At 42.2% G+C, this 25,070-nt stretch overlaps 2 protein-coding genes across 11 annotated transcripts in view; one reads left to right on the forward strand and one right to left on the reverse strand.

Annotated features, from left to right (window-relative positions):
- PLCE1 (phospholipase C epsilon 1) overlaps positions 1-25,070 on the forward strand; it is a 333,932-nt gene that overhangs the window by 301,810 nt on the left and 7,052 nt on the right. For all 9 annotated transcript variants that reach the window (XM_063782032.1, XM_063782031.1, XM_063782034.1 and 6 more), the window contains 6 exons: positions 2,063-2,353; positions 8,162-8,325; positions 10,115-10,376; positions 12,290-12,408; positions 16,970-17,098; positions 20,250-20,456. In XM_063782032.1, the coding sequence (XP_063638102.1) occupies positions 2,063-2,353; positions 8,162-8,325; positions 10,115-10,376; positions 12,290-12,408; positions 16,970-17,098; positions 20,250-20,456 (1,172 nt within the window). The remainder of the gene's footprint in view (positions 1-2,062; positions 2,354-8,161; positions 8,326-10,114; positions 10,377-12,289; positions 12,409-16,969; positions 17,099-20,249; positions 20,457-25,070) is intronic.
- The window catches only part of NOC3L (NOC3 like DNA replication regulator), a 48,139-nt gene continuing 41,673 nt past the window's right edge, over positions 18,605-25,070 (reverse strand). For both annotated transcript variants that reach the window (XM_063782037.1, XM_063782040.1), the window contains one exon: positions 18,605-19,162. The gene's annotated coding sequence lies outside the window, so the exon portion shown is untranslated. The remainder of the gene's footprint in view (positions 19,163-25,070) is intronic.

The following is a 25,070-nucleotide window of genomic DNA, read 5'->3' on the forward strand; positions in this document are numbered from 1 at the left end:
AGCTTGCAGTGAGCCAAGATCGCACCACTGCACTCCAGCTTGGGCGACAGAGCAAGACTCCGTCTCAAAAAAAAAAAAAAAAAAAAAATTCTGTGGTTTAATGTAGCCACCTTCATCAATGATCTTAGCTAGATCTTACGAATAACTTACTGTAGCTTCTCCATCAGTACTTGCTGATTTTATGTTATGGAGATGACTTCTTTCCTTAAACCTCATGAACCAACCTCTGCTAGCTTCCAACTTTTCTTCTGCAGCTTCCTCACTTCTCTCAACCTTCGTAAAACAGAAGAGAGTTCAGGGCCTTACTCTCAATTAGGCTTTGGCTTAAAATATGTTGTGGCTGGTTTAATCTTCTATCCAGACCACTAACACTTTCCCCATATCAGTAATAAGGCTGTTTGGCTTCCTTATCATTTGTGTGTTCGCTGGAGTAGCACTTTTAATTTCCTTCAAGAACTTTTCCTTTGCATTCATAACTTTGCTAAATGTTTATCGCAAAATGCCTAACTTTCAACCTGTCTTGGCCTTTGACATGCCTTCCTCACTAAGCTTAATTATTTCTAGCTTTTGATTTCTTTATTTCTTTTTTTTTTTTTGAGGCAGAGTCTCACCCTGTTGCCCAGGCTGGAGTGCAGTGGTGCGATCTCAGCTCACTGCAACCTCCACCTCCCGGGTTCAAGCGATTCTCCTGCCTCAGCCTCCTGAGTAGCTGGGATTACAGGCACGTGTGCCGGGCTAATTTTTGTATTTTTAGTAGAGACGGGGTTTCACCATGTTAGCCAGGCTGGTCTTGAACTCTCGACCTCTAGTGATCCACCCGCCTCAGCCTCCCAAAGTGCTGGGATTGCAGGCATGAGCCACCGTGGCCAGCCTAGCTTTTGATTTCAAGTGAGAAACGTGTGACTCTCCCTTTCGCTTGAACATTTAGAGGCCACTGTAGGGTTATTAATTGGCCTCATGTCAGTATCGTTGTTTCTCAGGGAATCGTGAGGCACAAGGAGAGGGAGGGAGATGGGTGAAGGGCTGGTGGGTAGAGCAGTCAGAGCACGCACATTTGTCAATTAAGTTTACCGTCTTATGGGTATGGTCCATGGCACCCCAAAACAATTACAATAAAACATCGAAGATCACTCGTCACAGATCACCATAACAGATATAATAATAATGTTTAAAAGTTTGAAATTTTGCAAGAATTACTAAAATGTGACACAGAGACACAAAGTGAATACATGCTGTTGGAAAAATTGTACCAATAAACTTGCTGGAGGCAGGGCTGCCCCAAACTTTAAATTTGTAAAAAAAAAAAAAAAAGTGCAGTATCTGCAAAGTGCAATAAAACAAAGCACAATAAAACAAGGTATGCCTGTATAACCAAACATACATGTATAACTTTATATTTGCTATAACTTTTCACATAATTTTCTGTACATATAGCTTCCTTATTCTCTTTAATGCTTGTGTGGTGGTCCACTGAATGGATATACTGTCATTTATGGAATCACTTCTTCACTGATACATTTGGGTTGCTTCTTGGTTTGGTTTGATTTTGTTGTTTCCTATGAAAAACAATGCTGGAGTGAATATCCTTGTACATATATTGTTTATTTGTGCAAATATACCACAACCCAAATGAAGTACTGAGGCAAAGGACTTCTAGGCTTTTAATTTAAATTGATGTTGCTACATTCATTTTGTTTTGTTTCTTGTGGGGGTTTTTTTGTTTGGTTTTATTTTATTTTTTTACTTTTTGTAGAGATGGGCTCTCACCATGTTGCCCAGGCTGGTCTTGAACTTCTGGGCTCAAGCAATCCTCCCACCCTGACCTCCCAAAGTGCTGGGATTATAGGAATGAGCCAACACACCCACCCACCACACTCATTTTAAAACTAAGTAGCCACCATGTTGTTTTAAAGTGGCGAACTAACTCACAAGTAAAATCCAAGAGGTATTCTGATGTGGTTTATATGCTATGACTGTTTACTGGGATGTTGTTCAGGTTTATCTTTCTAAAATATTTAAAGTTTTTTACACTAATCTGCGGCTAATTTCTTGGGGGGTTTAGGTTCCTGTGAAGGCATTCGACAGACCTGGGAGGAATCTTCTTCCCCTCTCAACCCAGCCACGTCCCTCAGTGCTATCATTAGAACTCCCAAATGTTATCATATCTCGTCGCTGAATGAAAATGCCGCCAAACGTCTGTGTCGCAGGTATTCTCAGAAACTGATCCAGCACACCGCCTGTCAGCTGCTGAGAACTTACCCTGCTGCCACCCGCATCGACTCTTCCAACCCGAACCCCCTCATGTTCTGGCTCCATGGGATACAGCTCGTGGCACTCAACTACCAGACCGATGGTAAGGGGCCTGCATGCTCACCTCTCTCCTTTGCATCTTACATTTCAGTAAATGCAGTTTGACAGCATTTTTTCAAAGGGGCAAGATTCCAGACTGGGGCACACCGTATGTGAGAGTAAAAATATGATGATGGAAAACAGAAGTGAATTTGATACTGAATTGTGCCTCTGATATTTCAGATTAAGGTGATAGAAAAGCATCTTGAAGGGGCCTGTAAGGTCTCCTGGTCCTGCCCCTTTTTTAATGCAGTTTTTCAAATACCAAGCTGCTCTTGACAAAGCCATGCCCGGTTTATGTTTAAAGCTCTTTTTGGAGCAGGGATTTCCTAACACTGCCCAGTTAACCTGTCTCACTACGCAGTTGTTCTTGCAGTCAAAAAGTAGTGTCACTCCAACCACTTTGCAAGTTAAAACCATGTTAGCTTCTTATCCTTTTGGAATTGAGATGGAGAATAATGGTCAGTGCCCTAAGAGTAGCTAGCAAAAGGAAAACAAGTATGTGAAGTACATGAACAGAGTAAGTAGTGATCATGTTTCTCCAATGTCAATGAGACTCTGATATGACGCCTAAAACTCCAGAGTAGAAGCTGCCGTTTATTGCATGCTTACTGTGCATTAGGCAGTACGCTGAATTTTTGACCCCCTATTATCTTATTTAATCTTCACAACAGCCCTAAAGTTGTGTGCCTTTATGATCGCCATTTCTCAGATGAGCAAATCAAGGCACAAATTGGTTAATTTGTTCAAGGTTGCAGGATGACTTGTAGTAATAAATTCAAGGAGTCTGGAAGTTTAAAGGATAAAGCATTCTGTTTCCACTTGGTTATGGGGGAGGAGAGGAGCTACAGAAGGTAAGAGTAGATAAATGTTTCCTAAAAGCTCTTTCATAAACCACAGTTTTTCCTTTGAACAGTCAAGCGGCAGGCAGCTGTTATCATTCATCTCGCGTGAACTGAATCCAATCTCATCTAACCATGCTGAACCACAAACCACAGTATGGCCTTGTCTCCAGCTGAGGTCAAACCCAGCTTTAGCTCTGGGACCAGCTAGCTACCTGGCACTGGTGCCAACAACACCCATTGGTGGATGCCCAAAAGACATATGATTAGAGATATTGGTCACATTGCTGCCCTTGTTATATGTGCTTCTTTCAGTTAAAATTAAATAAGATGATGCCGGTGAAGTACCATATTTAGCATAGTGCCTGGCACATAGAAAGCATTCTACAAAGGTTAACTATCATTGATTGTGTTTGATAAGTTATGAAAACAGTATGATTTGGGCTCGCAAATGGAAATAATTGTGAAATACTTTCAAAGTTGTAAAAATTTCATTTTCTATTTCTGTTCATTCTTTCCTGAGTGGCTGGTGGGTTCACATCTCCAGCCCTGTCTGTAGTCCTGTGTCCTCCTGGTGCCATTGGTTATTATACCGGCATATTTTAAGTAAACTGAAGTCACTATCAAAAGATTTTCTCAAGGAAATGGAAGTGCATTTGGTTTTGGATGTGCCCTTTCTCTGGAAGTGCCAGGACTGGTATAGACACACTGGCTCCACTGAATAGCAAAAGGGAGCAACCGGTGAAAGGGACACAGGGAGCTGCCACTCCATGGGCCACCCTGCAGTCCAGAAGTACAAACTAAAGCTGCCTGTCCTCCACTGACCCTTAAAGGCTTTGCCTCTCTTCCAAATCAAGTTGGGATTGAGAGTACATCTTTAAGCCGTCCCACTCAAGTGGCTGTGCTGTGTGGTTCATCCTCAAGTTTCTCTGCATAATCTTCCAAACCGGGAAAAGGTGCTATTATATAACCTCTCTCCATTCAATGTGCTGATTAAACATCTCCCCATGTTGGACAAAGTACAAGCAACATGCAGTATCAGTGTGTTCATCTGTAAAAATGGTCTTCATTTCTGCAAACTGGGGGTACAGCCTGATTTAATATTAATACTTTGCACACAGTAGGTGCTCAGTAAATGCTTGTTACTCTGAGTTGAGGCAGATTATCTCTGTCAGCCCCACTGCAATATGAACATGTGGTTCTTGATTTTTGGTCAAGATCTTTTCCAAGTGTTTACTTCTCTGAATTGCAAATTCAAACAGATAGATAAGGCCAGGTGCAGTGGCTCATACCTGTAATCCCAGCACTTTGGGAGGCCGAGGTGGGTGGATCACTTCCGGCCAGGAGTTCGAGACCAGCCTGTCCAGCATGGTGAAACCCCATCTCTACTAAAAATATTTTTTAAAAAATAGTGGGGCTTGGTGGTGTATGCCTGTAGTCCCAGCTACTCAGAAGGATGAGCGGGAAGCAGAGGTTGCAGTGTATCAAGATTGTGCCACTGCATTTCAGCCTGGGTGACAGAGTGAGACACTGTCTCAAAAAATACATAGCTAGGGGCCGGGCACGATGGTTTATGCCTGTAATCCCAGCACTTTGAGAGGCCAAGGTAGGTGGATCACCTGAGGTCAGGAGTTCAAGACCAGCCTGGCCAACATGGTGAAACCCCATCTGTACTGAAATACAAAAACTAGCCGGGCGTGGTAGTGCATGCCTGTAGTCCCAGCTACTCAGGAGGCTAAGGCAAAAGAATCTCTTGAACCCAGGAGGCAAAGGTTGTAGTGAGCCGAGATCGCGCCACTGCACTTCAGCCTGGGCAACAAAGTGAGATACTATCTCAAAAAAAAAAAGAAAAAGAAAAATATATATATAGATAGATTGAATAGATCGATGAGTCAACAGTGGAAGCACCATTTTTCGATTGTTGAAAAGAATTTCCAGGCTGGAAAGTGCTTGATTTTCCATGAAGCATCCCAACCAAATAGCAGAGAAACCCTCCCAGGGCCAGCCTTCCAAGAGGTTTCATGGATCATCTGCTCTGTGACTTCCTGGATTTCAGGGGATTCTAACGCTCCAAGTGGGTGTCCATGGACTTATGGCCATCCCTTCCCAAGCTTTCTGCTGGTTCCATCAACTCCAAGAAGGTCTGAAGTGATCTGGAACCAGGAGTTTCCCAGATCAACACTCAATAAAACCAACTCTTGAGTTTAGAAACTGATGTGAGGCTGGTATGCAAACCCCTGGTTATTGCTGGCAACAGACCCTCTAAGTTCTTTGCATCTGAGGCAGAACAATACCGCCTCACACCCAGACTTACAATGTGTCAACATGCAACCCTAGTCAAAAGAAAAACTTCTTTTTTAAAAAAATTTATTAAGCTTTTTTGAATGACAGACTTTTCCAATCCTCAAATATAAGGATAAACATTATGTGAATGGTGTCTACATAATGCAGAGTATTTTAATGGGTAGAAGACCATCAAGGCAATGGTATGCTTGATCTATCATTATGTGCATTGTTTCAGAGGTGTAGCAGGGTTACACTGATTTGTGCACACTTTTTCACTTGATTGGAATGATGATTTTTAAACTATAGCCCCAGATAAAGTTCTGGGACCATGTCCAGGGGACAGCAAGAGGGCTAGATTTGAGGTCCCGCCTTTATTTCAAACCGTGCGGCTCTACGTGGATCTCTTTTACATGTTTGGTCACCAAGTTAGATTTCAGTTAAGAAACTGAGCATTAGGGGAGAGAGCTGATGCATGCTGGGTTTAATACCTAGGGGATGGGTTGATAGGTGCAGCAAACCACCATGGCACATGTTTACCTATGTAACAAACCTGCACATCCTGCATATGTACCACGGAACTTAAAACAGTAAAATAAAATAATTTTTTAAAAGCTTCAAAGTTTTAATAATAGCTTTAGAGTTTTGGCTTTACAGCTTTAAAGTTTTGGAAAACTATTAGGGTAGACACGGTGCTAATGAAATCACTTGAGGTTGATGTAATGATCACAAAAAAATACTTACTGTTTATTGAGCACCTTGCATGTGCCAAATCTCATTTACTGTATCCACACCCCTATAAGATGTACATTATATGGCTCAGTAGTTAAGATTGGGAACAATGGGAGAGGCCATCTGGGCTCAATTTATAGCATCCACCACTTACTAGTTATGTTTCTTGGGTGTTTTCACTTTTTGTGCTTCAGTTTCCTCATCCATAAAAATGAAGATACTAAAAGGATCTGCTTCATAGATTATTGGGAGGTACTTGATGCACATAAAGTGCTTAGAATGGTGTCTGGTCCTTAGTAAGAGTGCAGAGTGCAAGCTGCCATTGCTGTTGTTAGTACTGTATGTCCCTTTCACCTTTACCAACCCCATATGAGCTAGTTGGCTTCACCCTCTTCGCTACCCTCACCATGTCTGTGTTCCTCTGTCATGAAGTGGCCTGAGAAGAGAATTTTCTCCCAATGCAGGTGAGGCAGCATGGCCACAGTGAACCAGTCACATCAGGACTGGCAGGGGCCTGAGAGATGAGGTCCTCTGCACTCATTTTACAGATAAGGAGCTTTCTTATGTCTAAGACATCTTACACTAGGAATTCCCGCACACAATACTGGCCAACCCCACAGACAGGGAAACATTTTACAGACAGGACAAGTAGAGGCCAACTTCTCATTGCCCCAGGGCGCTTACTGCACTTTGCCTTGATGTGGCCCATGTACAAAGTTCGTTCTTACACATGGAAGGAATCTATCAGAGGGAGTATTCATCAGGTGTGTCTCATCAACTTTTTGCTCATTTGGGTAACTTTTATACAGACTTGCACCATCAGGTGAGCATTTGAGTGTGTAAGAGCCCAGAAACATTGCAGGAATCCAATTGTTCATCAAAGTACTGTGCCAAATAAAATTTGGCAACAAAAAAAGCCTCTGTGAAGGTTCCTGATGTTTATGATTGAGGGGATTGTGGACATGATGTGAATCAGATGTGATTATTTTTTTTTCATGTTTACGATTCTTTAAAAAGAAATAGGTGTATTGTAATTTACGGGATGAAATTGAGATTTCAAGGAAAAGCATGTTTTTCTGGCTATTCTCCTATTCTTTCTTGTATAATTAAGATTTTATCTTACATTTGAAATAGCAAGAATTGTCCATACAATTGTCTGCATGGCTTAGAGATAAGCCATTATTCCTTTCTAAAATTTAGTATAAAATAAGTAGAGTTGCCCCTCCATATCCTTGGGTTCCACATCTGTGGATTCAACCAGCTATGGATTGAAAATATTCATTAAAAAAAATGGATGGTGGCATCTGCACTGAACATATACCAGCCTTGTTTCCTTGTTATTTTTCCCTAAACAATACAGTATGGCAACCATTTACATAGCATTTACATTGGATTAGGTATCATAAGTAATCTAGAGATGATTTTAAGTATACAGAAGGGGGAGAATATATTCAGGGCAACTTGAATCTAGGCTCCCAGGGGAAAAAAAAAGAAAAAGTATGCAGAAGGATGGTATAGGTTATAATGCAAATTCTACACCATCTATATCACAGACCTGAGCATCTGTGGACTTTGGTACCTTCTCGTCCTGGAACCAATCCCCCATGGTCAACTGTATTTCACAAGATTTTTCAGACAGATGTAGCAAATATTTGCAAAGGAGTTTTTAAGTGGTGGCACCTAGTTTGGAGTGGTAACACTGGGCATATCCATAGACTGTAAGCCCCAGAGGGACAGGAATTTTTCTCTTATTACCTGCTGTATCTGATGCCTCACACAACTTGGCATATAGTAGTCATTTATCAATCTGTGGGACGAATGGGTGATTATCTCTTTTTCATGCTGGAGCTTAGGGAAAATTGATGCAAAGTTCTTTTGAACTTTAAATTTATAAGGTGATACTTAAGCGACAAAGTAACAAGCTATATTGGCTTTCTTTGTTGTTTGTTTTACAGATCTCCCTTTACATTTAAATGCTGCAATGTTTGAGGCAAATGGTGGTTGTGGTTATGTTTTGAAACCTCCAGTTCTGTGGGACAAGAACTGCCCCATGTATCAGAAGTTTTCTCCACTAGAAAGAGATCTGGACAGCATGGATCCTGCAGTCTATTCTTTAACTGTAAGTACGGCCCCTAGAGAAAGAACATAAGGTCGGGTTTAAGCCTTCCTGAAAACGAACTGGTTTTGAATTCAAGGCATTGGACAGCTGTCATGTCACAATTTGGGTCATACAGATTTAGTTCCCAGAATAATGTATTTATTTTCTAGGAAGCAGTAGCTATGGCTAGGCAAGCTGTTGCCAGACACTGTGTTTGCCAGAGCCCAGGAGCAGGGCATATGAGGTCCCTGTTTCACCTGATGTTCTGATGATGGTAACTCTGTCTTCCAGGGCCCACAGAATCATAACTATGAGTATAGCCCATGGAAGTTAAGCTTTTTGTTAGATCAGCTCATGTTAGGCTTCAAAGCTCTAAGATCAAACTCATGTCAATATATAAATACAATTAAGTATATTTCCTCCGTATAATTTAACCTTTATCATTCCTGGGCCTTTCCTTATTCCTTTTCACCTAATTAACTTATTGTCAAAACTCCACAGACTCCTCTTAAAAACAGAGACCTGGCCAGGTGCGGTGGCTCACGCCTGTAATCCTAGCAATTTGGGAGGCCCAGGTGGGTAGATCGCTTTGAGCTCAAGAGTTCGAGACCAGCCTGGGCAACATGGCAAAACCCTGTTTCTACAAAAAAATAACAAAAAATATTAGCTGGGCATGGTGGCTCACACCTGTACTCCCAGCTATTTGGGAGTCTGAGGCTGGAGAATTACTTGAGTCCAGAAAGCGGAGGTTGCAATGAGCCAAGATTGCACCACTGCACTCCAGCCTGTGTGACAGAGTGAGACCCCGTTTCAACAAAACAAAACAACAGAGACCTGGTCATCTCTTTCCACCTTTAGATCTTGTCTCTCTCTCTCCACAGGAAGAATGCCAGGCAGCCCTCCAAGTACGACACCCCCAAACCCCTGGGATAACCCCATTCACAGACTTTCCTACCACCCAAACTGCTTTTTCTCTTTCCCTAAGACAGCAGGGCAGTAGCCCCTTTCCTATTTGTTATTTTTTAGCTAGAGGCGAGGGTAGTTTTATCTGTTTACAGAAAGCTGTGAATTAGTTCCTAACACGTCTGCGACTTGCTCCAAAATGAAACTATTCAAGAAAAAGATTTTGAAGTTATAAAATCCTGTGGCATTTTGAACAGATTATTAGTAACAAATTTATGATTATATTGCATAAAGTCTTCTCTTGTGAGAAATTTAACTTCATCTTGTTTGGTTTTTGAAGATATTTGAACATTTTGATAGTTGAAAGCTTACAGTTAAGTGAATGATGTTGACAAAATAGGCTTTTCACATGATTCCAATCATGTGATTACCCAGTTACAATCACTTACTTTTTTTTTTTTTTTTTTTTTTGAGATGGAGTCTTGCTCTGTCACCAGGCTGGAGTACAGTGGCGTGATCTCAGCTCACTGCAACCTCTGCTTCCTGGGTTCAAGCAATTCCCCTGCCTCAGCCTCCCTAATAGCTGGGACTACAGGCGCACACCACCATGCCCAGCTAATTTTTTGTATTTTAGTAGAGACAGGGTTTCACCATGTTGGCCAGGATGGTCTCAATCTCCTGACCTCGTGATCTGCTCACCTCAGCCTCCCAAAGTGCTGGGATTACAGGCATAAGCCACCGCGCCCAGCCCTACAATCACTTACTTTTTAAACAGTTTTATTCATCATTCACTTTGTCCATTCCAGTGTTCTTGGGATTCCTTTGCAGAGGGAAGCAGTGAGGTGCAGAGGTTGTCTTTCTTTTTTATCCTCGGTGACTTTGATCCCTTTTGTCTCCCTCACCCTAGATTGTCTCTGGTCAGAATGTGTGCCCCAGTAATAGCATGGGAAGCCCGTGCATTGAAGTCGACGTCCTGGGCATGCCTCTGGACAGCTGCCATTTCCGCACAAAGCCCATCCATCGAAACACCCTGAACCCCATGTGGAACGAGCAGTTTCTGTTCCGCGTTCACTTCGAAGATCTTGTATTTCTTCGTTTTGCAGTTGTGGAAAACAATAGTTCAGCGGTAACTGCTCAGAGAATCATTCCACTGAAAGCTTTAAAACGAGGTAGAATAAAATTGTCCAAATGTTAATAATTGTTGTAGCTAGGTGATGGATGCCAGAATTTCCTTATACTCTTCTCTCTTTTCTGTTTGACATTTTCCTATAAAGAAGTTGAATTAAGAAGCAAAAGGAAATACAAATTGGAGCACTTTTGAAGCACGTCTCAAAAGAAGTTTTTCTTTTACATTTTTTAAGAATCTGAGGTATTAACAATATCCCTTGTAAAGTACAGCCTCACCCATGCTTGCTGATGTCAGGAGCAGTGGTTGTTGCACTCTCATTTCCACGCATTTTTCTTCCTAAATACTACCCACGGCACTGCTGGCAGTTTGAAAGCAGGGATTGAAATAAGGAGAGGAAACATGTCAGAGGGGTCGGGTGTGGTGGTGGCATAAGTGACCGCGCAGTTGGAGTCGGTGCCTGGCAGAAGTCCAGTTTTGGAAGCTGAGGCTGGGTTTCAGGTGCAGGAAGAGGGGAATGGAGAATTCTGGGCAAAGGCTAGAGCTATTTGCTTGTGGATTGGCTTTGTTGTGGCACTCTGATGAATTTCAGCCTGTGCATTGTTTTTAAACTTTGATGTGCATAGGAATCTGCTAGGACTGGTAATACCATGCAGATCGTGATTCAGTGGCCTCAGGTGAAGACTGACAGTTTCCCTTTCTAACATATTTCCAGGTGTGCTGGCTCTGATGGTCTCCTTTGAGCACCAATATTCTAAGTACACACTTCCTCTCCCAGCCACACTCAAGCTGCCATCCTTGGAGCTCACAAACACATTACAGTTTCCTACTTTTGTGTTCTTTTCCTGTTTCTCTTCTCTGTGCAAGTAGCCCGTGGTCATTTAATTAGTCTGCTCAGGCTGCCATCACGGAATACCACAGACTAGGTGGCTTGAACCACAGAAATGTATTTCCTCACAGTTCTGAAGGCTGGAAGTCTGAGATCAGGGTGTTGGCAGGTTTGGTTTCTTCTAGGGCCTCTCTCCTTGGCTTGCAGATGGTCCCCACACAGTCAGCCCTCTATGTTGTCTGTGTCCTAATCCCCTCTTCTCATAAGGACACCAGTCCCACTGGATTAAGGCCCACCCTAAGGACCCCATTTTAACTTAATTACCTCTTTAAAGACCCTCTCTTCAAATATAGTCACATTCTGAGGTACTGAGGGTTAGGACTTCTACACAAGAATGGGGAGTATGGGGTCGGGGGAGACCCATAACTGTTATTATAGAAATGTGAGAAAGTACATAGAAACAAAAACAATTTTTTTTAATTATCCATTTTTCCATCTCTCCAACACAGTCACTTTTGGTGTATAAGTCTTGCAGGCTTTGTTTCTCTCCCCATGTACGTAACACATGAGCATACAGATATATTTTTAACAAACAGGCTTTCTACTAATCTTTGTGTTTTGTAACTTACTGGTTTTCACTTACTAATGTATACAGTGAGCAGCCTTTCATGTTAATAACTATACATGTACATTACCATTTTTACCAGCTGTGTATTATTCCATTCTATACTTACAGTCATACTGTAAATTATAACCAATCTTCCATTGTGGGAATGTTCTATTATCACTAAAGCTGCTCTAAGATGGAACATTTGTAAAACAGGGACTGTTGTTAGTGCTTCATTCACAGGGACTGTTAGTGATCAGGTTTTCCTACTAGATCAGGTTTTGTCTGAGTTTAAGGTTTTCTGTTTGAGTCTAAGTTGGAAACAGTACTTGGACAAATTAATTGCCATTGGGTAGCTCAGGGGGCAGCACTCTCTTGGCGAAAAGACGCCTGTTGGTTGCATGCCTGTTGCCATCCCTGCCCATTTTAAGGTCTTTCTACCTGTCATTTGCCGACTTCCAGGAGCGTCTTCTTTTCAGTAGCCATGGCTAACAAGCTTTTCCCAATTCTATTACTCCAGGATATCGACATCTTCAGCTGCGAAACCTTCACAATGAAGTCTTGGAGATTTCTAGTTTATTCATTAACAGCAGAAGGATGGAAGAAAATTCCTCTGGCAATACCATGTCAGCCTCTTCGGTAATGAAGTTCTGTTTCACTCAGCATATTTATGGGGATTGCTACACTGAAGGTGGGCTTTTTTGTGGCCCAGCAAAATGGTCGGTGTGAGTTATTAATTAGGTAGCTATGGAAATTAATAACAATAATGGCTGACACTTGGCACTGACTAAGCACTTTACGTATATACTAACTCAGTCCTCTCAATAACGTCAGGCAGTAGCTATTTAGTATCATCTCCATTTTACAGATGAGAAAGGTAGAGCTAAGTACATCTGAGGTCACACAGCTAGCAAGCAGCAGTCCAGGATTTACACCCAAGTTCCAGTAACAAAGCCCATATATTACAGTGTCTATCAGGGAAGTAAGCCAAATATAATAAAGTGGGGAAGAGGCTTATTATGCAAAGCCTAGTAGGAAGCATTTCCAATACTTCTAGAAACTTTAGGTTAAACCAGGAAAATATTTTGTTTCTTCAGCAGTCCAGGGGCAAATGTCACAGGCAGAGCAACGCTGGAGTGAGCAATAGGCTCTGCTGGCGATGCATAACTTGCACCTCAGTGCTTGGCAGATGCAGAATCTGCTCCCTTGAGAATGGAAGAAGGACACTGTAGAAAGTGCCATAGTTGCAGAATCTGCTTTTTTTTTTTTTCCAGAGACAGTGTGTCTCTGTCACCCAGTGTCACTCTGTCACCCAGGTTGGAGTGCAGTGGTGCCATCCTGGCTCACTGCAGCCTCGACCTTCCTGGCTCAAGCAATTCTCCCACCTCAGCCTCCTGAGTAGATGGGACTACAGGTGTGTGCCACTATGCCCAGATAATGTTTTTCTATAGAGATGGGGTCTCACTATATTGCCCAGGTTGGTTTTAAACTCCTGGACTCAAGCGATCCTCACGCCTTGGCCTCCCAAGGTGGCCTCCCAAGGTGCTGGGATTACAGGCATGAGCTACCGCACCTGGCCAGAATCTGCATTTTAACAAGTGCCCCATGGAAACTCAGTGCCCACTAAAGTTTGAGGACACTTGGACCATGGCCCCCTCACTAATGCAGGATGGTTTAATTAGATAAGAATCTGGGCTGAGTGCAGCGGCTCATGCCTCTAATCCCAATACTTTGGAAGGCCAAGGCAGAAGGATAGCTTGAGTCCAGGAGTTCAAGATCAGCTTGGGCAAGACCCCATCTCTATTTAAAAACGTGTTGTAATTGAGCATAGTGTCAAGCACCTATAGTCCCAGCTACCTGGGAGGCTGAGGCAGAAGGACTGCTTGAGTCCAGGAGTTTGAGGCTACAGTGAGCTATGATCACACCACTGCACTCCAGCATGGACAAAGAATGAGATCCTGTCTCTAAAAAAGGTATTTTTAAAACAACTACTTTAATTAACTGGCTAATTCCATTATGCTTCCTCTTTAAACATACATTTTAAATGTATGTATCCATTGGTTACCCCGTTTAATAATGTGATTACTTTTGTGTCAATCTCAGACTCAACGTAGTCCTAACAATCTTTGGAAAGGCACCTTCTGCGCTCACAATGGCACTGGCCATGATGGCTTCCACTGCCACTTTCTGCTTTCTTTTCTGCCCTTCTCCTGCCCTCACCACTATCAGTTTTGACTCCCGCTGTCCCTGCCCTTGTTTGCTTAGGTGTTCCTCCTTTTTCCCTTCATCACTCCACAGCAACCTTCACTGTACATTTGTATCACCTGGGGAGCTTTAAAAACTCCATGTGCACAGGCCACGCCCCGCACCAATTAAACCAGAGTGTCTGCAGGTGGGCCCCAGGCATCAGTTTTTTTTAAGGATCATCAGGCGATCGCACCATGTGTCCAAGGTTTAGAAGAGCACTTTGGCCAAAGTGGAGGGAGGTGTGGCTTCCACCTTGTGCAGAGGATTGACAAGCAAGGGCAGGGCCGCGTGGTACAAAGAGCAGGAATCACATGCTTTCAGAAAGGCACAGCAGGGCCAAATACCCAATTCTGAGCTGGGTGACCTCAATATCTGTTACAGCTGAAGATTCCATAGATGTCACAAATGAACTGTTTTTACTCACGACACTTCTGACACCAAAAACGTGGTGTCTTTTCCAACTCTCTGGCAACAGCTGGGTGTCCTACATTTCAGTTCAATTCTAACACTATCCATCTAGAGTTGGTGTCAGATCCCACACATTGAGGTCTCAGTCCCACAAGACTACTCCTACTTCAGATGCCAGTCAGAAGTCCCAGGTTGTCACCAGGACTTCTGACCAAACAGCTATAAATTCAGGGGATCCATATAAATCCTCAGATTCAAGAGTTTGCTAGAATGACACAGAACTCACAAGAGTGCTTTGCTTATTATCACCAGTTGATCAGAACAGATGTACTTCAGGAGCAGCCTCATGGAAGGATGCATGGAACAAGGTATGGGAGGAGGAGTGCAAAGCTTCCATGTCCTCTCCAGGCCACCCTCCCAGAACCTTGATGTGTTCACCAACCTGGAAGCTCTCGGAACCCCATCATTTAGGGTTTTTATGGAGGTTTCATGACCTGGGCATGATTGGTCCAATCATTGGCCACTGGTGATCAGTTCAGTCTTCAGCCCCCTCCCCTCCTTGAGGTCTGGCAGCAGGGCTGAAGGTTTCACTCCTCTAATCATGCCTTGGTCTTTCTCAGCCACCAATCATCTCATTAGCAACAAAGGACACTCTTATCACTCCAGAGATTTCAAAGGTTTTAGGAGCTGTGTGGCAGAAACTGGGGACAAAGACCAAATATGTATTTTTTGTTATATCACACCTTGCCATCCTTGGGCTTCCTGGGCAGCCATATATGGATATGTGCTTGGTAAATGTGCATTTGACCATGGAGAGCATCACTCTCCATTGCTGAAGCCAATAACTGTAGATCATCCTGGCCTTCTGTCCCATTTAAGACTTGATCATTTTATTTCCTTAGTATCTTTCAAATCCATTCATCTTGATCTGTCTTTATTGCCTTGGCCCTGGTTCATTCTCACCTGGCTTGTGGTAGAGTCTTCCTAATTGGTCTCATTTCCTCTGGGTTTGCCACCTCTGTCTGTCCTCATCTAGGGCATCCCAAACAGATCTATCTAAATATGATCATGTCACTCCTCTGTGAAAAACCCTCCATCAGTTCTCCATTGCTTTCAGGGTATAGTTTATACCAGAAGTAACAAATTCACATGCCAGTAGGATCCCAAGAAGATGATGTGCAGGCATGGACCTGGGCTGAGCACAGACTCTTAGAAAGCAGAGAGCTCATGGGTCATTTAGAGGGGAGCTCATGGGTCATTTAGAGGGGCAGCTGTCACCTAGCTCTCAGCTCTAGCTGCTTGTTGCCTTGTGATGTCGTCAGATCTCTTGGTTTTTCAAGAGAATCAGGACATCTGGGGTTTTGTAAATGATGGCAACTATTTAATCTTTTTAATTAATAATATAGTGCAAGCTAAATGATACAATTAGAATGTGTGCATTTTATAGTATGACAATTATACTTCAGTAAAACTGATTTTTAAAAAATCACATTGTGCAAGCATAACAAAGACAACCTCTCCTCCCCACCCCAAATAAAAATAAAGTACAGGCTAAACAATACACTTCAGCCCTCAGGTCCTCATTTTGCCAGTTTCAGTCTAAATTTTAGCCAGTTAGGCAAAGCCCTGAATGGCTGTGCTTTTGCCTGCATCTCCAGCCTTTCTCCCTCCAACAGGTTAGTTGTAGAACTTGAGGTTCCCAGAATGCCCTGCTGTAGGCCACTTCTAAGTCTTCATACACATGTTACATCAATTTGGGGTTCTCTTGTCTCATTCTTCATCTGCTAAATTACACTAGGTCCTTCAAGATTTGGTTCAGATACCATTTTTCAGAAAGCCCTCCCTGGTTTCTCCCTTACCTCTTCTAGGCCACCTCCTCTGGGTTCCCAAGGAACTTAAAATGCTCCTTACAACTGCCTACTTTCCCCTCTAGCTATCTCATTCAACTGGAAGCCCTTGGCAGGGATAGTGTCCCATTTGCCCCTGATTTTCTAGGGACAGGCATAATGACTGATTCACTATAAGCCTTCCATAAATTATTTATTTCGAATGAATGAATATATCTTAATACACAAAATGCCTGAAGAATTGAGTTACACACTTACCGACCTCTTTCTAACAGATATATTTTTGCATTATAATGATTCATGTGCCTGAATGGTGTACTCTCTACGGGCAGAACATTTTATTATTACCATCCAAATTTCTAGCCCAGTACCCTGAAGAGAGATGGAACTCAATAGATACTATGGAACATCAGTTAATGAGTAAGAACTAACATACATTTCAGATAATATCAGCCTCTAATTATGATGGAAAGAGACACTGTAATTTAAAATAATATTTTGGTGATGTGCTTATGAAATGCCCTCACTAAATGACTGAGGAAGAGGTACCATTTGTAGCACTGGGCTACAAATGGACTCTTAACTTTTGCATTTACATGTTCCTATCCGTACTTCTAAGTACTAGCACCTCTGTATCAAATAGAGCTTAGAAATATGTGATTACGGATTAATGATCAGCCATATGATCTTCTTGACAGATGTTTAATACAGAAGAAAGAAAATGTTTGCAGACTCACAGAGTCACGGTGCATGGGGTCCCAGGGCCAGAGCCCTTTACCGTTTTCACTATTAATGGAGGCACCAAGGCAAAGCAGCTTCTGCAGCAAGTAAGTCCACTGAGCCGTGGTTGGGAGAATCCAAAATCTAAGATGTATGGATGTATGTGTGTGTATAAATGCCTGTGTGTAAACATACACAGATGCACATGAATGTGCAAAAGTCCATGTGAATGATATGCCTTTTGATTATTTGGAAATGTGTTATTCAACATTGAGATCCACTCCAAGAATCATCTGATGGATCTTGGTACCACTAGACAAACTACCTTCAACCTGTAGAGAAGATTTTTAATGATTCTTAAGCTATATAAAATACCAGGCTCTAGAATGATAAAGACCAGAATGAGTGGCCTTCCAACCGTATATACACTTTCGCCCTAAGCCTAGACATGGCCTAATCTTCCTTCTTCACGCAGAGATTATTAATCAATCAGAATTTGCACATTAGGTGAATGGAATCTTCTTGCCATCCGAGGAGCTGAATCAAATTCTTAGAGCTTCAGGATGGGCCACGTGGACCAAGGAGACATTTTCTGCCCCTCCAGCCTAAGGCCTTCCTTTGCATGTTGAGCAGCCCCCTTGCTCCCCTCCCCTGGCACCTGACCTTGGCATTTGAGGTCCTCTCCTTTTGGTGGTAGCAAGAGGCATGGAGACCCTGAGACCTGTTACCCCAAGCCCTGTAGCAGAACTGGCCTAAGTCTCCTTACGCTGTGCCACCTCCGCCCTAGATCCCCCTCCGAAGGATCTTTGTGGCCTTCTGCAGACAGGTCCCCATCCATGGGGGGACTTCTAAGAGTGAGAGAGCCAGGGACATGGAGCAGCATCCAAAGAGGGAGGGGGCACGTCCTCCAAAGGGCGAGGCAGGGCCCATGCGTAATTCCTTTTTTCACCACACTAGAAGCGCTATCCTTGCTTGGCACAGTGGCCTAAAATCCTTGCAGACGATTTTATCCTTAACCCATTTCAGAATTCCTTCTCCATGCAGCCAGGCGCAGTGGCTCACACCTGTAATCCCAGCTCTTTGGGAGGCCGAGGCAGGCGGATCACGAGGTCAAGAGATGGAGACCATCCTGGCCAACATGGTGAAACCCCGTCTCTACTAAAAGTACAAATATTAGGTGTGGTGGCGCACATCTGTAGTCCCAGCTACTCAGTAAGCTGAGGCAGGAGAATCATTTGAACCCGGGAGGCAGAGGTTGCAGTGAGCCAAGATCACACCATGGCACTCCAGCCTGGGTGACAGAGCGAGACTGTCTCAAAAAGATAAAAAAGAATTCCTTCTCCTGAATAGGGGTAGACTAAAGGAAGCAATGACCAAGGGAATGGCCCTTTAGCTCCCTCTGAAGTTAGGGTGTATGATGAAATGTAGCTGGGATCATAACATTTGGAGGAATTAAAAACCAACTGAACAATCACAAATAATAAGTGTTAATAAATGGCTCTGTCCTTCAAGGGCACATCTCTATAGACAGGCTAACATTCTATAACTGACTTAGAGAAAACAGCTCAGGTGTCACATTTCATAGATTATCAAACAGAAGCTATTACCAACAGTTTGTTTTGGTTTTGTTTTAATACATCAGTCCATGTACTTTAGTGTCCACTATCACAAAGCACTGCTGAAGTTTTGTAAAGGAAAACTTACCAAGAGCCACCCATAGTAGTCCATTGCTTTACTGTCACCTGTGCAAATCAGCACACAGATGTAAAGCAGGACTGAGCAGGGGGTGATGCTGGCCCTCTTGTGGAGGTGGCCCAGAAGCTTCACATCCTGAATTATCCCTGTAGTATTTGCCTTGGCCCCCTTTTGAGTCAACAGCATTGCATCAGTTATAGACCAAGGGCTGGGGTGGAGAGATTTCAGTCTTCCTGAGAACCTTCACTCCCACTGCCCTCAGTCCATCACATTCTGCTTTTCTTCCTGGTGAGATGTGTTCGCTCTGGGCTTTGCCTTATTGGCAGGGGCCTGAGGAGAAGGGTGTTTGCTTAATCCAGACCAGATGGTGGCAGCTTTCTCTCATCACCAAGCTACTTCTCACGGGAAGGCAACAAAGGGAGTTTCTTCACTGCAACTGACCTTTACTCCCTTCAAGTTCAGCCTTTTGTAGTAACCTGTACAATATGAGTGAGAAAGAATACATTGGTAAAACTATAATGCCTGTAATCCCGGCACTTTGGGAGGCCGAAGCGGGCGGATCACTTGAGGTCAGGAATTTGAGACCAGCCTGGCCAACATGGTGAAACCCTGTCTCCACTAAAAATACAAAGATTAGCCAGGCATGGTGGTGCACGCCTATAATCCCAGCTACTCGGGAGACTGAGGCACGAGAATCACTTGAGCCTGGGAAGGTGGAGGTTGCAGTGAGCCGAGATCACGCCACTGCACTCCAGCCTGGGCGACAGAGGGAGACTCTGTCTCAAAAAAAAAAAAAAAAAGTAACTATAACTATAATGGCTCATCTTTATTGAGTTCACCTAATGTACCCATGTTATGATTTATGCTTCAACCATAAAACAAAGTTAAGATTGCTACTATTACTATTTCCATTGTGTAGATCGGAAAACAGTCTCCAAGGGATTAAGTATCTTACCCAATAATTCGTAGCCAACAAGTATTAAAGGCAGACCTCAGACTCAGGTCTGTCTGGTTCCAGGGCTTTGTCTCAGCTGCCCTGTTTGACTGCACAGGGTCAGCAGCCAACAAAGAAAACAAGCCCTTTAAGCACACTGTCAGAAGTTTATTTAAAGAAGAATTCCCAGGAACTTAGACCACATGAGAACCTAGCCCTACAAACCTTCCATGAGAAGATGACCGAGTATTTCCAATGTGAGAAAAAGAGATTATCTTAGTAAATACTAAACTAGGTTATTTGCCCTCAGTCCTGTGTTGCAAGATTACAAAGGGCTAATTTCATGGAATGAGAAACCTAAAATTTTTAATTCACTAGGAGCTCTCATTCCAGCAGTGGGAAAAAATAGTTATGCTGTCTGGGGATTATGAATAAGTTGTGCCGTTGCCCGGAGTGAACATAAACAATCCATTCTGAACATAAGAGAATTCTTAGATCTTCCAAAAAGAATTATGCAATACTCTAGAGTAAATTTCACTTATAAATTGCATAGCAAACCTATCTGAACACCATGAAAGTTGATTTAAGTTTTTGCCTCACTCCTCAGTTTGCCTTCACTTTTTCTTTAGATTCTGGCAAATGAACAAGACATCAAACCTGTTACCACAGACTTTTTGATGGAAGAAAAATATTTTATATCTAAAGAAAAGAATGAATGTAGGAAACAACCATTCCAGAGAGCCATTGGTCCAGAAGAGGAGATCATGCAAATTTTAAGCAGCTGGTTTCCAGAAGAGGGATACGTGGGCAGGATTGTCTTAAAAACCCAGCAGGAAGTAAGTGTGTTTGGGTGCAGCCTACACAGTAACGACTCATTATGTGATTAGCCATTTACCACTCACAACCTCCCTAAAATTCAGAATTTCTTGTAATTGCAACTTGGTTTATATTCTTCTTAAGTAAATGTGGATGAACAGTTTTATTCTTCTGCACATAATCAGAATATTATCTCTAAGGTACAGAAATTCAATCTAAAAAACATCCCTTAGGCCGGGCGCGGTGGCTCACGCCTGTAATCTCAGCATTTTGGGAGGCCGAGGTGGGCGGATCACTTGAGGTCAGGAGTTCAAGACCAGCCTGGCCAACATGGCGAAACCCCATCTCTACTAAAAATACAAAAATCAGCCAGGCGTGGTGGCAGGCGCCTGTAATCCCAGCTACTCATGAGGGAGGCTGAGTCAGGAGAATTACTTGAACCCAGGAGGCAGAGGTTGCAGAGAGCTGAGATCGTGCCATTGCGCTCTGGCCTGGGCAACAGAACAAGACTCTGTCTCAAAAAAAAAAAAAAGACAAGGAAATATGTTTTCTCACGCAAATAAACTATTCCATTTTAAAAATAAATAAAAACATCCCTTATAAGATAAAGGAAGCAAAGATTCCTTATGCGTGTCATCAGCTATGGGTCCAGTATTTTATTTGTATGTGTGAAAAGACATCGTTGTGTCACATTACTGTATAATGCAAAACCTGCAGGTATTTTCTATTCTGGGGATGACTGACTTCCAGTTTTAGCTAATAGAAGTTTTAGCTAATAGAAGCTTCCATGCTTACAAGTAAAATAATAATATTTCTTTGAAAATATTCCAGAACTTCATACAAAGTAAGAATAATCTCTTGGCCTGAGTCAGAATTAGTAATAATTTATATTACGTGTGCTAAGATTCCCATGATCATTCCTGGGAAGGAAAGGATGCAACAACTGCCATGTTGACTCCAAACTGATTGGCTCCTGTTTGACTTAATTGATGAAGCACTTTTTTTTCCCTGAATTAACTGAGAAAACCCTACTAACTTAAGAATGACATATAAGGTCATTTCTCTAGCATAGACAGTCATGCCTCATGACATGTTGATAGTCAAGCAGTTGAGTCTATTCAACAATTTGATTACATAAATATTGAGCACCTAATATGTACCAAGCCCTGTTCTGGGCACATGATCTGCTCCTTTGGGGCATGTAATAGTGCTTGCCTGATAGAAGGTCCCTCAGGCCCATGCTTGCTAGGGCACAGTGAAGATAATAGCCAATTTTAACCATTGTGTGTTTTCACTTTCTAGTCACAGTGAGTGAATGTGACCTAAAGCCTCTACAGAGCTCTAGCATCAACTCTAGAGCCAAGAGCCACTGCCTTCTTTCCCTGACCTTGCCTGAGACAATGAAAGGACATTTAATTTAAGCAAAAAAATGTAATTGTCTCCCCAGCCTTCTCTCCCTATTAAGACACACTAATTGCTAAGACAGAGACCAGGCAACCCTAATAATAATCACTTTATGATAAAATATCAGAGGGCTTAGCTGTACTTTTGAAGCCATCTTTAATGTCTAAATTTTTTTCCTGTTCCTAAATTGTCTTGCCTTATTAATTTGCTACATGTAAAAAGTATGTATCCTCTAAGCGATGTCAGAGAATCAGTAAATTTTTAAACCTCATACTTGCGTATGATTTACAGCGTTGAAAGCCCTCAAACACTATGTTGAATGATATAATGGAAACCATTTTACACTTAAGGAAATAGATTCAGAGAGGTGAAATCATGACAGGGTTAGAAGCAGAAAGAACTCAAGTCTATGGCTTCCAGGTCAGTGTTCTTTCCACCATCCTGTGCTACCCAAGCTGAAATTGTGTCCATCCTTGTGGATCACCCACACTCAGCACCTTGGGAGGAGCAGGAGGCAGTGGGTAGGCTAGAGGGAAGACAGGCTGGCTGCTGAGTGTCACAGGAAGCTTCATTTTATGCTCAGAGGAGCTGGGGAGGTGAGGGACACCCAAATGCAATTTAAATGTATACCACAACAAGCTGGGCACGGTGGCTCACACCTGTAATCCCAGCACTTTGGGAAGCCAAGGCAGGCTCAGGAGTTTGAGACCAGCCTGGCCAACATGGCAAAACCCCATCTCTACTAAAAATACAAAAATTAGCAGGGCGTGGTAGCAGGCACCTGTAGTCCCAGCTACTCAGGAAGCTGAGGCAGGAGAATCACTTGAACCCAGGAGGCAGAGGTTGCAGTGAGCCAAGATTACACCACTGTGTTCCAGCCTGGGTGACAGAGCAAGACTTCATCTTTAAAAAAAAAAAAAAAAAAAAGTATATGACAACAGGCAGTAGGGACCTCAGGAATATGCTTCCAAAAGGCTGGTAAAGGAAGGCATTTTGAAGAAAAAGGGGCATAAGTCAGAAGGGAAGGCTAACAAGATTTTTCTGATGAGTAAAATATGGCAAGTTCTCCTTTATATGCCTTTATTAGGAAATTTTTGAAATGACTGAAATATTATATCTCAAAAGATAAATAAATTTAGTGTACCTAGGTTTACCTGGTGCATAGTGATACCCAAATAATATTTGCTGATTGAATAAATGAATTCAGTAATTACTGAATGTAAGAGGGCACTACTAGAGGAGACAGATTTGGGCTATAAGTATTTCCATTTATTTTATCCCATGGAACTAATAAGACATATAAGCAGTTTGCCCATATATGAAAATTCTTCAGTTGCTATCTGTGACCTCTGATCTCTCCTGCCTGCCTTTTATAATTTTCTTGTCTCCTGGGCTTTCAAGCTGTCAGATTCCACATCTTCCTGTGGTCAGTGTCCTCTTCTGTTACTGGATTTGAAATTGGGTAAACCAGGATTGTCACAATGAACAGACCACCTAACTTCTGTAAACCTCACTGCCCTAATCTGTAAAATCTATATACAAACTACCCTACTTGACTCAAAGAAATGATCATGAGACTCATGTCAAACATGTAGACAGACAAGGTGTACAACAATGCTTAGTAAAAAGGGATATAAGTGAGGGCTATTTTTATTTTGTTCATAACCTGTGGCTTCGAACTAATGTGGCTGGAAATACCTTAAAATAAGCTCTGAGGGAGGCTCAAAGGTCAAAGGTGCTCTTTTTTTTTTTTTTTTTTTTTTTTTTTGAGACGGAGTCTCGCTCTATTGCCCAGGCTGGAGTGCAGTGGCGCGATCTCAGCTCACTGCAAACTCCGCCTCCCAGGTTCACACCACTCTCCTGCCTCAGCCTCCTAAAGGTGCTCTCTTAAAAGTAAAGCTTAATGCATCGTTGTTGGGACATTTTATGTGGCAACTTTTTGGTTTTCTGATTTCTTGCCTCCTGGTTTGGGGGACAAAGATTATAAATTATGTCATGTGAATTACCTCTCAATCTTACTCTCTGACTGGTTAAATATATGATGATCAATGCAATGACATATTATTAAGCAAGTTGTAAAACAGTATACATAGGATACAATCTCATTTTATGTAAAAAGAGACAATAGCTCATCTCTTCCCCCTCTTCCATTATATAATGGAGTATTCATTCATTGGAAAAAAATAAAATGGATTTTTTCACTCATTGAAAAAAGTTAAAATAGATTATATATCTTTATTTATTTAACAAAAAATCATGTAATTATAAGGCCATGATTGCAAAGTTAATTAAATGATTGGGGCAAGCTTCAGAAGCCAGTCCTTTCTGGCCCTGGTTGCAGTTTTGGCGCCACCTGGTGGCAGTTATCTATTCTGACTTTAATCAATGGGTACAATTCTAGTTGGAACTTCCAAGATAGCGACAGCAACTCATGGATTCTTCTGGTTAGTTAGCACCCATTTCAGTAGCCTGGTCTGGAGAGATGAGGCTAGAATTCTGGGGATAAGGGGGTTTTCCTGCCAAGACCTCACTTGCTGAGATGAGGTTGACTACTGTTTACTTACTTTACCTCTCCCTCCCCTTTTACTAAGTCTCCCTCTTGCAAAAGTGAAGCTATCCTCATTTGAAAATGTGGTGGACAAAGAGCAGCAGCTGCTTGACGATCACATTATATCTAAATTCACCTAATTCAAGGGTGTTGCTTTACATAGTCACATACACAAAAATACATTTGAACATCCACAGCAAATGTTTAAAAGGATGTATTACCTAATGACAGTGGGGTATTTTGTGGAGAATAGGGTGGGAGAAGGAAAAAAGATGAGAATGGGAAAAGTTTGGTTTTTCTTATTGATATGCTTCTGTACTGTTTGAAAATTTTTAATAAGATACATATATCTGTAGATAGATACATAATCCACCAAAAAGCCAATTAATCTAATTCTCATAATTACTGTGAATTTTGTCAAAATTTGTTCCAATGTGGCTTACCTCCAGCCATTCATTCAGCCTTGTCACTGCAGTTTTGTTCACCCAACCTGTCAATTTCATGGTTTACATTTCAGATGTCTAGCATTTCTTAAATGCTCAACGTCTGTGGAAATGGGTGAGCTTTCTTTTAAATACAATTTACTGTGTTCTTATTTGGCTTTTGCTAATTGGCAAAATGGTATATTGTCTTTCTACAAATTTACCTACAGTCAACTTGGACTCTCAAAATCCACAGCTAG

Source organism: Pan troglodytes, chromosome 8 (genome assembly GCF_028858775.2).
Source record: "Pan troglodytes isolate AG18354 chromosome 8, NHGRI_mPanTro3-v2.0_pri, whole genome shotgun sequence".
Lineage (NCBI taxonomy): Eukaryota > Metazoa > Chordata > Mammalia > Primates > Hominidae > Pan > Pan troglodytes.